The 12378-nt window shown below is 59.9% G+C and overlaps 1 protein-coding gene across 1 annotated transcript in view; it reads right to left on the reverse strand.

Moving 5' to 3' along the window:
• Window positions 1-5062: 5062 nt before the first annotated feature.
• Window positions 5063-12378, reverse strand: part of Taf4 (TATA-box binding protein associated factor 4) — a 70040-nt gene continuing 62724 nt past the window's right edge. The window contains exon 15 of the mRNA XM_078052092.1: window positions 5063-6539. Coding sequence (XP_077908218.1) covers window positions 6372-6539 — 168 coding nt within the window. The 3' untranslated portion in view covers window positions 5063-6371. The remainder of the gene's footprint in view (window positions 6540-12378) is intronic.

Genomic DNA, 12378 nt, shown 5'->3' on the forward strand with positions numbered 1-12378 from the left:
GGCTGTTCAAACGGAGCGCCACCCCCAGCACGCCCCGGCGCCGGGGGTCTCCACGGCTGCGCTCCAAGGTGCGTGCCAGCTCTGTGGCTCCCACGGTCCGGTTTGTTCCTGGTGACCTGCGAGGCCCGGCACCTCCTCTTTGCTGGAGGTTCTGACCGGCTCTGCCCATGAGGTCCGTCTTCACGCGCAGTCACAGGCGCCATCTCTGGTGCTATTTCTTCCTCTTGTCACCAGGCAGGGGCTGGGGGAGGTGGCCAGAGGGAGAAAGGGACGTCTAGTCCACCTGGCAGGCTCTCGACTTGCACCACAGTGAGGCATTCAGGACTCCTGGAAGCTACCCAGGGACTCCCCCAGGGAGGCCGCAGGGCAGGGCCTCGAGGGCCGGCAGGGGGGACGTGGCAGGGCAGGGCCTCGAGGGCAGGCGCAGGCAGAGTGAGGCGCGGCTTGGGCTCCTCCGTTTTTATTTTCTGCACACACACACTCCTGGAGAAGAGCAGAGGCTCCCGCTGGTCCGGCTGTCCCAGGACAGCCTTCCAGATGGACCCCTTGGCTCTGCTGGGAATGGTGGACAAGCCTCGGCACTAAGGGTCCAAGCCTTTTTGGTTTTAGAATGTGAAACTGAGGTGGTCACTGGTCCTCAGGACTGACCTTCCCTTGGGGACAGAGCCTTCTTGTGGGCTGAGCTGCTGCCACCAGCTTAGAAACTGTAGTCCAGCCCATGTCCCTCAGCGAGGCAACGAGGTGGGCGGCAGCACTTCCGGGGCCCTGAGAGGCCCATGCTCCATGGGGCAGCTGAGTGGGCTGCTCTGTCCTGCAGTGTCTGCCCTGGTGCTCAGCCAGGCTCCCCCTGCTGTGTGCTCTCCTAGGGGAAAGGGGGCCTGGACTTCATAGGCCCCAGGCTCCTGCAGCCGGCCGGACACAACCACAGTGAAAAGCTGGGCTCTTCCCTTAAAGGAAACCTGGTAGAGAGTGGACAGAAGCGCCGGGTGGCCTCAGCCTGGTGAGCTGGAATCTCACCCGGGGCTCAGGACAGGCCACAGTGGCCGGCTCCAGCTCTCTGGCTTTGTTTAGTCCAAAGAGAGCACGAGGTAGAAGCCAGCAGGTGCGTGGACAGTGGTCCTCAGGACTCACCACAGGTTCCTGGGCTTCTTGGGACCTGCACTGGGGAGGGGAAGGGCTTGTGGAGCTCCTTGTTTATATTTTTTGGTGCTGGGAGCTGCACCAGGGCCCTGTGCCACGAGCTGCACCCCAGCCCTTTGTTCTACATGAAGTCAGGGCCTCGCTGAGTCTCCGGGGCTGGCCCCAAAGCTTCCGCTCTCTTCCTGGGCCTCCAAGCGGCTGGACCTCCAGGTGCGTGCCCTGCCAGGTTCCATGGGGCTCCAGGGCTGGGTCAGTCTCTCCCCTCCTGGGGTCTCTGTTCCGCGTGTCCTTCTCTTCCTCCTGCCCTCTCCGTCACTTGGCACGACTCTGGGTCTGTCTGGGGGGCTGGCCTCAGCCCTGGGCGGCGCCCCAGGTGGCCTCTGCCCTTCTGTGGGCAGGTCTGATGGGAGGACTCCATCCAGAGTTTGCCTTTTCCTAACAAAGACGTTTTTACAGGGTGAAGAAATCGATCCTGTTTCTTTCCACCTTGAAGACCTCGTCCCCTGTGTCCTGTTTCTAGCTGTCTGTCACCTGTCCTTGTTGCTCGAAGCTCTCCTTCCTCCAGGGGTGGTCATGTGCCTGTGAGTTTGCCCCCATGTTTCTTGGGTTTCAGATTCATTGAGCTTCTTAGATTTCATCAAATTTGGAAACTTTTCAGCCATTATTCAAATATCTTCTGCTCCACCTTTGGGGACTTCTGTCCTCCCCGCTAGGGGTGTTCTTGTGGCTGCTGACGCTGGGCTCCCCTTGCCTGTGCCCGAGTGCGGCCTCTGGTGGCTTCTCGGCGCAGCCTGAGGCTCCGGCCTTCTCCCTCCTCAGGGCCTCACATGCACAGGTCGGGTCTCCTCCCTGGGGCCTTGGGGCCCCTTCCCTGTTTGCTACCTGTCTCTGCCTCTGCAGTCGCGTCGACCCAGCTTCTCCCATGCACAGCCCGGAGGTGGTGACTCCGGGTGGGCGCGCACACCACGGCCACCTATCACGTCTCAGGTCACTGTCGACTGCTGGTTTCCTCGCCGGGATTCCGTTTTCCTGGTCTTTGCATGCCTGGGACTCAATGTTCTTGAGTCTCACTGGGGGACGCTCTGCAGCTACCTTGGTTCACATCTCCCCCTTGGGCAATCTTACTTCTAAGTCTTGTTAGGTACAAAGCAAGCAGCGTTCATCCCAGGGACCATCTGTTCCTCCCTCCTCAGGGGCATCCAGCACAAGGACTGGTCTCGGAGTTTAGGTTGCTGCATTTGCCAGCCTCACCCTTCTGGTGCCAGGTCCCTGCAGTGCGGGGAGGGCCGTCTCCAGCTACGGCAGAGTCCTGCACCCTTCCTGGGGCATCTTGCCAGGTATGAGTGCACACGCAGTGCCTGTCACCTGATTTCCAGGTTTGCACACCTTTGTGTGACCACCACCCCCAGGTCATCTCCCAAGGGCCCTCGCGCCCTCCCAGCCCACCCCTCCACCAGCAGTGGCAGCGGCTCCGTGGCACACGTCCTGCTGCTCCTGCATCAGGGAAGGAAAGGGAAGGGGGTGTGAGGCTGGGTGCCGCCCATCCACACAGTGTGCTGCTGGGCCCCACGGGTGCTCCTCTGGCTCTGCACAGCCGGCCTGCGTGCACCTGCGGAGGGCCAGGCAGGGTGAAGGCTCCCCTGTGTCTGTCACTCTTGAGCCGACACCGGGGGTGGAGCCGCTGGGTCTCAGGGTCCACCTGGTACCACTTCATCAGGAAGGAGGGAAATAGTTTCCCAAAGGGGTTGTAGGGAGTTCAGGTGAGCCCAGTGCCACCACCACGTGCCGGGCAGGACAAGTGGACTCACAGCCTCCACCTGCAGGCCTCTGAAGGCCGGTGCCAAGCCTGTTCCCACGTCGCACATTGCTGTGGGCCCTGGGTCCTTGGCCGGGGATGCACCCTGTGCCGTTCTCCACGCCTGTGGCTTGCCATTTCACCTGCACAGGGACGTTTTTTAAAAGATTCAGACAAGGAATCTATGTGCCACTCTTTTTCTCAGAACAGAACAAAACAACCACCGAAGTGGAGATCACGTGTGCGTCTCTTGGAACAAGACTGTTGACATGGTAAAATCAGACACCGATCGCCTTCCCACTGTGCCTCCACCTATGTGAATCGTGCATTGTGGATTCACTGAATTCAAAGACAGGCCAGTCCCCTCCCACGGAGCGCAGCTCACAACCACAGAAATCCAAAGGCCCAACCTGGCCCTGGGTGCCCTCCGTGGAGCCCAGGCAGAGTCCGCATCCCTAGAAACCTGGCACCGCAGCCCGGAAGCTCTTCCCCAGCCTCTCCTCCAAAACCTCTGCCAGTGCATCTGGTTCCTCGACCCACCCCAAGGGCACGTGGGCACCTGTCCCTGCACAAGCCCACAGTGGGCAGACGCCTCCCTTGCTCCGTCCAGGGTCTAGGGACCTCCACCTGTGGGCAGATGTTGAACTGCTCTGTGCCACCGTCACCCACCGTGCCCTCCCACACACCACCACACTGTCCCTAGGCATGGGAGGGCAGTCTCCACACTGCCTGAGGCCCCTGGGCATCCCAAGGCTCTGACCTCCAGGTGACTCTAGACTCAGCCTCATTTCCAGGACTGAGCTGCACCCGGCCTTCTCCACGCGCCTGCTCTCTGGGTCCTTTTGTCCCAGAGTAGGGACCTCAGACACCATTGTGCTGTGCTCCAGGTCCCTGCTGTCAGTGCCTCGTGCCCACCACCTGGGGAGCCCGCCATGGTGCTGGCGCTCAGTGCAGGCTCCCTCTGCACTCTGGACTCACCTTGCACACCTGCTTTGGCTCCTTCCTTCTGGCCCGTGTGCCCGAGGGCAACTGCCAGTGTGGGGTCCTTGTCATGCTGCTTGACCCAGTGGCCGAGCGCCCCTGGGTTCAAGCCCAGTACCAGAAAAACACCCCTCCTTGGGTCCAGTCTCATCCGTCTGCAGTGCCACGTGTTACAAACTTTGTCTCTGAAAAATAAAGCCCAGTGTCCATCAGGAACTGGGGGAGGGAACTTGCACTCTAGGGAATAAAACATGGTTGTGCCCAAGCTGTGTATCCCCGACCACAGGACCCCTGACCTTGCAAGACTGTCATTAAGGCCAAGCTCCCTCTTCCCGTCTTCTCTCAGTCCATTCTTCGGCTTGGACAGGTGAGCGTGGTTCTCACAGTGACCCTCCCAAAAGTTATGGGGCAACCCCACCCTAGGGCCTCGGGACTGCATCTATTCCACTCCAGGGCCTCAGGATGTGGCTCCCTTTGGCGCGGGGTCCTTACAGGTGACTTTAATGACTGGGGTCCTGACGGGGTGAAAGCTGGCCAGGGAGAGGTGGAGACGGACGGTGCTCCTACCTGCCTGTGAACACCACGGAGCGGCAGCTCTGAGCCTCGGAAGCCCATGTGCTGGTAGTGCTCCAGTGTCCAGGCCTGGGGGCAGAGCATCTGTCCTCCAAGGCCCCACACGTGTGGCCCCTTACCACAGACAGCAAGAACAAGAATGGGCATGTTGCCTCCAGGGGCCACCACACGCAGGCCACGGCGGGCAGGGTGTGGCCACACTGGGACCAGCTCCACCCACACCGGCAGCGGCCACCTGAGGTGCTGGGAAGGCAGTGTACCCTGTCAGGGCCGCCACTCCCAGGGACCCCCCTCTGCCCACCAGGGGTCTGCACTAGCACTGGGACCCAGCAGGGTGGTTTCTGTGTGTCCTTGGGCCTGTCTCGGCCTCCTCGGCCTCCCTGGGGTGCCGAGGGCAGAAGGGGAGAGCCCACTTCCTGGCCCAGGGCTGGACAGCAGGGTTCTGGACGCCCAGTCCTGGGAGGGAAACTTACTCCCACTGGACTTACTGGGGTCACCATCACCTGGACAGGACCAGAGCAGTCTCTGGCCACCTCAGCAAAACCTGGGAGGCTGAAGAAGAGGCAGAACAGATACAGATAGATTTGTTTTTAATAAAGGAGTTAATTTTCTTTCAATCCTATATAAAACAATAGCAATTAAAAACTTCATTTTTGAAAGTAAAATATTTACATATGAACAAGTAACTGTGCAAAATTTACATGAAAAAATGGAAAGACAGGGATTTTCCTAAAAGATAAAATAAAAGGTGTAACAGTTCTCAGGTGCTGATAAAAAATACTGATCAGCCTTCAGTCCACAGGCGCAGACTGAAGTCTAACGTGAGGATCCACACGGAGAAAGCCCAAGTATTTACAGTCATAAAAGTACTATCAATAGACAATTTAATACAATAACCTCTGAAAATATAAAGAACCAATTAGTATATTTGTAATAAAAAAATAGGTACAAAGAAGGGGCTTTGCTCTGGGGTCTGTAAAGTCGGCCCTCGGCTGGCATACAGTCTCTTAGCAAAATAATTATAGTTTACATAGCCATTTTCATGTTATGTGCCAAAGATTATGTACAATTACTGACAAAATACACCAACCATTTTTCAACACTTGATTCACACTGAGAAACAGTCTTTTGATGATTCTTCTCAACTTTGATTTTATTTAATCTAAGTTTTCACTTTTAGCTAAAAAACACAGTGCAAGTAAAATATATTTATGCTGAAAAAGTTCTCATTTCTTTTAACCTTACAGCTTCACAAACTGTAGCAAATAAAATGCATTTGTACAGATGCTGAGCACATTCAGAAGGGGCCGCTTGCTGGGCTCCGGCCTCCACCAGGCGGGACCGCGGGCCCACTCGAGGTGACGGTGCTGCGGTAAACCGCACGTTCCTGCAGAACTTCAAGCGGAGTGGGGAAGAGGAGGAAGATAAATAGTCTAAAAATCAGTTTGCTTAGCCAACTGACTGTTACAAAAATAAAATAAGTGAAATGAGGTCATCGGCTGTAGACAGACACCTACGTGGTACGTTAGGTGAACTAAACCAAAATGCACGAGGACTTGGGGCTGTGCGAGCTGGCAGGGCAGCGCGGTCACTGAACGGCTCGTCAGTCTTTAATATGGCTTGTTTGGCAAGAAGGCCACTCAGTCGAGGATGAGCGGGGGCGTAGCTGACCTTCAGGAGCATCCACAGGCCTGTGTTCTCTGCTACAGGAGAGGTTTCCTTCCACACTGAGCTGATTTAGAAACTGGAATATAAAACTGTTCCATTGCAAAGAGGTGGCTGTTTTTAAACAATATCCCATTTGCTTGTTACAAAAAGGCGCAATCTGCAAATATATAAAAACGTCCCCAGGCGTCTCTGTCAGAAACACCGGCAGCCTGTGTTACTTGAGGAGTGCTTTGTAGAGCAACAGTGAATGGCTTGTCTCGCGCTCGTTCTCTAAACAAAATATGAGGTCCCTGAGGTTGACCCGTGTGATTCTCTGCCGAGTGAACTGCCTGGGGGCTCCCACGCCGGAGCTGCCTGGAACTGCCACACCAGGGCCCGAGCCCTGTGAGGAGAGAGGAGAAGTCAGGTGTTAGTGGGCTCAGAGCAGACGGAGGAGGCAGCCTCAGTGCCCCGGGGTCCCCGGAACCCGGACACGGCCTGGGCTCCTTCCAGCAGGTCTAGAGCTCCAGCTGATGAGTTCAAGTCCCTATCTAGGAGGGGTCAGGGCCAGAGACCCCCACTGTACAGCACACACTCAGACCACCACCCTTAGATGCCCCACAAGGATCACACTCTGGCCCTGGGGGGAGGAAGAGAAAGACGAGCACTCCGTCCCAAGGCAAGCAGCTGGCGGGCCCCGGGACAGCAGCCCGACCTCCAAGCGGCCACAGCAAGGCTGCCCAGGGCCCACATCCAAGCCCCACCTGGGCCATGTCACCCTGATGCACTGATAAAGGCACCAGGTCTGAGCTCCTGGGCTAGGCGAGCTGTGGGTCAGCAGAGGCGGCCAGCTGCAGACGGTGATCCCCACTGGGCCCCACCCAGCTGTCCTGAGGCAACTGTCCTTTGGCTCAGAGAAAAAGAGCTACCGGGTTGGTATGGAATGTGCAGGATCCCCAAAAGCAGTGTCCAGCAGCTGCTTCTCGCCACCCCCCCCCGATACCGACACCCCAAGTGCGAGCTCCAGAACCCCCCACAGGTGGCGTCGCCCCCCCGGCCCCCCGGGGGCCTATCCCCAGAGGTGGGAAGTGGGCTGCTCCGGTGAACTCAGCACACCTGGGGCTGGCACTGCCCTGCTGTTCAGCAAGAGTGAAAGGAGCCAGAGTCTCCCAGGGCCAGCAGGTGGCAGGCCAGGCAGCTGGCATGGACGGTGGCCCAGGCTGTAATGGCTTCTCTTTGCTCATCATGCCAAAGCCAGCCAGGTTGCTCCCCAGGTGCTCTGAGCCACCTCCACGACCTCAGTGGCCACCTCCTCTTGGATGAAGAAGTTGGGATTCTCCTGATGCCTCCAGAGGTTTCCTGTAGACCACGGAGCCCTCCAAATGGCTGGTGGACATCCACACGCAGAAGGAAGCAGAAACGGCGGAGGCGGGCTTCTGCAGGTGCCCTGGACACCAGCTACAAGCCAGTGAGGGGCAGGGGGAGGAGGACTGGCCACGTCCCTGGGGTTCCTGAGAATGAGAACTAGGTCGCCTGGGCAATGCAGAGGCCTCCCTCAGCACGAGACCTCCACGGTGGGCCAAGCCGGCCTCGCTTGGAGAGGCTGCCTGGTGACAAGAGCTGGCTGTCTTGGTGACCCTGGGGCTAGAGGGAGAGAGCCATGGCGTTGGGCTCTCAGAGGCACCACTGCAGCCACAGGTGGGCAGGTCCCCGTGGCCTGGCCACATCGCCAGGCTGGCACACAGGCAAGGCTTCCTCAGGAGCAAAGTCAGGAACCACAAGAGCAGCATCAAAACCGGTGCCCAGGACTGGCTGACAACCAGTGTGAGCGCCCACAGAGGGCACAGCCCACTGCCCGGCCACCTACAGCCCAGGCATTGGTGGCCATGGAGCAAAGCACCACCCCCCACCAGCTCCGGAGGAGAAGGGCCATGGCCCATAAGCCACAGACTCTGGGCTCTGAGGGTTCTGTGACTACAGCCAAAGCTCTGGGCTGCAGGAGAGAGGTGAAGGCTGGAGCCCATGCTGCTTGGCACAGCAACTGCTCTGACCACCTGGTCCAGACCAGGCCTCGCCACTTTGCCAAGCAGGTCACCTGGCCTATGGCATCTCACAGCTCCCCAGAGCTGGGGGAGCCTTGGCAGGAAACACCACAGGGTCCTGGATGGGCAAGAGGTGCCCCACCACTGAGACTGGGGCTCTGCCCGCAGCCCACTGCAGCAGGTGGCTCTGCACTGTCTGCGGAGAGGACAGAGGACCCAGGCGAGTCCCAGCACCCGCCAGAGCTGTGACCTACCTGCCAGGAGCTCTGCTGCTCAGCAAGAGCAGCCCGTGCAACCCTCCCTGCACCCGGCCCAGCCTGCCCTATGCGGCACACCAACACTCACCCTGCCAGCCTGAGCACCTTCAAAAAGCCAAAGAAAGGAGACCAACCTTCCACTGTAAAATTCAGCCCAGGAAATAAAGCCCACAGAAGGACCCTCCTGTGGGGTCCTCCTGTCCAGAGTGGCCAGCGCAGGTGCAGCCACAGAAGGGGGCTTCATGTCCCAAGGGAGCAGTACCTGCTGCAGCACACCCCCGTACGGCGTGTCCCCAGTGCCTCAGGGCGCTGCCCTGAGAAGAGAGGCCCGCTGCTGGGAGTGTGGAGATGAAGCTGATTCTCCACCTGCTCAAGCAACAGGCTGGAGCCCACACCCACAGCAGCCCTAGGACAGCAGGACGAGCTCCCGGGGAGGGTGGCCATCGGCCCCAGCCCCCATCTGCCTGTCACCACCTGACTCTTGCTGGCAGCCACCCTGACCCCTCACCTGCTTGAGCTGTCCCACAAGAGTCCAGCTCATGTTGGGGAGGTTAAAGGACACCCACCAATGCTCAGAAAATCAGCTGAAACAAGGTCAGCCGTGGCCCGGCCCTCCCACCACCCACTCCAAGCACTGAGCAAAGGGACGGGCAAGGGCCATGCCACCCCCAGACTGGAGGGGCACCACTCTTCAGGTGACGGAGAACGCAGGACGGCTCCCAGGGCACCACCCGCCACCTCCCGAGCGAGGCCACCTTGCAAAGAAGCTGGGGGATACGGCAGGGGCCCCGCGCGCTGAAAGCCAGTCCAGAGAGGCCTGAGACTGGCACAGTTGGTATGGGAGCACAGGACAGGCGAAGGGCCTAACACAAGGCCTGAAGGGGCCTCTGAGGGCCAAAATGGAAACGGAGAATTCTGAGAAGAGCCCCTGACCACTGGCAGGGAAGGGGAGAGGAGTGCAGGGGAGCTGCTGGTCCCCCAGGACAAGAGTCCATGTAGTCAGTGCCAGCGTCCCACCCCGAATACCCAGAAACCCTGCCCTGGCAGCCTGGACTTGCAGCACTGCTAGCAGAGGGCGCCACCGCCTCACAGCAGGGAGCAGGGAGCCCAGTGCCCAGCGCCCAGCATGGAGAGAGAGGGCACACCGTCTGGGGAGCGGCGGGGTGGGAAATCCCTGCCAAGCCAAGGCCAGCCACTCTGAAGAGGGACGGGGCCCAGGAAGAGAGGGCTGAGAGACCAGGGATGAGGACCTGAGCAGCAGGGGGCAGGTGTGGCCCCGACCTGAGGCTGGAAGCCCGTCTAGACCCCAGAATTCTGACCCCAGCCCACAGCCAGGGTCGGCCCAGCACAGAGGAGCCTGCGGGCGGAGACAGGGAATAACTGCAAGGGCACAGAATGGCGGGTCCCACTTCTCAGATGGCATCTCCAACCACAAGATGCAAGGGCACTCAGGGCATCCTCGCCTGTCACCAGGCTGCACAGCCCAAATACAGCAGGGCAGCGTGGAACAGCTGGACCCACTCTCCTCGGAGACCAGGCCAGGGACAAGGCTGCAGAGGGGAGACCCCAGGCCAGGCAGTGCAGGTCAGAGGGGGGCCTTGGCGCTGGCAGCCAGCAGAGTGGGGGGGGGAAGGGGAGCTAGAGAACAGCCACCAAAAGGTACAGTGGCTAACAGCTACACCACAGCAGGGGAGGGCACTGGACGGGCCACAGAGCACAGAGCAGCCTTCCTGACACCAGAGCCTGGAGGACACGCACCCAGGCCGAGCAGGAAGCACCGTCCCCTTCCTGCTGCAGGCTGCAGACCCCCACAACAAGGGCCACTTGTGAGGCCAGTCAATGTGGGCCTCAAACCCACAGTGGAGGCTGGACATGTGGACTGGACGCAGCGTTCCCCAGGAAGCCCACAGGAGGCAGTGCAGGCGGAGTGAATGGGCTGCAGGGCCGTGGCCTCACGGCAGGCTCATCCACTTGGCAGCCAGTGCTCTGAGAGAACTGGGGTCCACTGCAGGGAGTGGGTCGTGGCTGGAGAGGCAGGTGGAGGGTGAGCCTGGGGCTACACCTCCTGTCCCTGACCTTCGCTGGGCACGGGGAGCTAACAGCTAGTCATCACACGTTGCCGTACCTTGAGCCCAGAGCAAGGGCTTCCACTGACCACAGAACAAGGCCTCTGAAACCCTGAGTCCAACAGTTCTCCTTCTCTCAGTTGTTCTTGTCAGATCTTTTGGTCACAGTGACCCACTAACACAAACGGGTGGGACTTCTGAATGCTCCAAGTCACAATTCAAAATGAACATGCCACCTACGGACACTTACATACCACGAGACAGAGAATACCGATCACATCAAAGCTGTGGAGGTGCGCTAGCCACGAGGCCCACTGCCACACTCACTGCAAAACCACCAGCAAGCGACCACCAGAGCAGACCCCGGCCCACGCAGTCTGTTCTCGGGCACCCACCGGCACCCACAAGAACCAGGCACCACGTCAGCATCGCCCACACCAGTAGCCTCACGGTGCGGCAGCATGTCTTGGCAAGGCTGTGGGGAGGCTAGCCTCCTTGCCACAGGTGACAAGCCAGGCCTGCAACCCCACAACCCCACTGCAGGAGCTGGCCCGGACATGCCCCCAGGGCCCCAGGGCCAATGCTCTGCACCGAAGCCCGCCTGTGGCCACGCCACATGACCCAAGGCACATGAGTGCTCAGCGGGGCAACATGGTGCCCGGAGGCACCAAGCAGAAAGGGTGCCTGCTCTGCACCACCTCCCAGGTAGCAAGCAGGGGCAGGGGCTACGTGATGGGCCGCCCCTCCTTGGGTACACAGCTTTTTGTGAAGCTCTGACTCTTGGAGCCATGACAACACTGCACCCAGAAGTCATGAGCCAACCAAGACGTGGGCATCCAACAGGGAACACCAACCACAGGCAGGCCAGGGGGCAGCCAACGGAAAAGCAGTGTGCTGACCCGCGGGGTAGCTGTGCAGGAGCATTCGCTTCTCGGTACCCGCAGACTGGGGGCAAATGGCCATGTGCCTCCGCTGCAGACCCAGGGAGGCCTGAGGTCTGAGTTCAGAGCCCGTCAGCAGCAGGACGGAGCAGACAGAAGCAGGTGCAGAGAGCAAGTTGGTGGGCCTGCTGCTCACCACCACTGCCCGGGAAGGACCCACCCCGCAGCCGAGTGTGCTGTGGCCTGGGAAAGCAAGCAGACCCTGGAAACTGTGGGTCTCATCCAAAGGACACAGGGGCCACCCCAAAGGGGCTTGCCCGGACCAAAGCTGGGCCATGAAAGCCACAGAAGAAGCCAATGTCCACCCTAACACAAGCGCCAGAAAGAACACCCTGGGCGGGGGAAGGGGGGAAGCAGCTCTCCTCACAGGACTGTCACGAAGGCACAGCAGGACACACAGACGCACTCAGCAGCCTGCGGAGGGGCCAGCGCCAGGCAGAGGCCGAGGTGCAGCGAAGGAAGAAAGGGCACGGGCAGTGCAAGGGGACCTCAAGGCACCAAGGGACGAACCTCACGGGGCAGAAACCCAGCCTGCAAGCACCTCCGCGTCTTCGGCAGCAGCGGGGACACGGGGCAGGAGCCTGGGCTGCCCAGCCAAAGCCCACTCGGGGCACCTCCCACGGCACGCCCTTCACAGTGTCACGGGGCCAAGAGACCAGGCCAGGCCACAAACGCCACAGAGCAGAAGGGAAGAATGCACAACCAAATGCCAACAGTACCCCAGACAGGGTCCAGAGGACGACAGGACACGGGGAGACTGGTGGGAATCCAGGAGGAGGAAGCACCTGCAGAGGCCTCTGAGGAAGGGCAGGTGCCACCACACACACAACTCTCCAACAACCAAGATACAGGCGGCACCCCGAGCAGAGGCCATCAGGGCGAGGGCACAGAGCGCCCGCAGACAAGGACGCCCTAACACCTCGGGCCACACGCACG

This window comes from Ictidomys tridecemlineatus, chromosome 5 (assembly GCF_052094955.1).
Source record: "Ictidomys tridecemlineatus isolate mIctTri1 chromosome 5, mIctTri1.hap1, whole genome shotgun sequence".
Lineage (NCBI taxonomy): Eukaryota > Metazoa > Chordata > Mammalia > Rodentia > Sciuridae > Ictidomys > Ictidomys tridecemlineatus.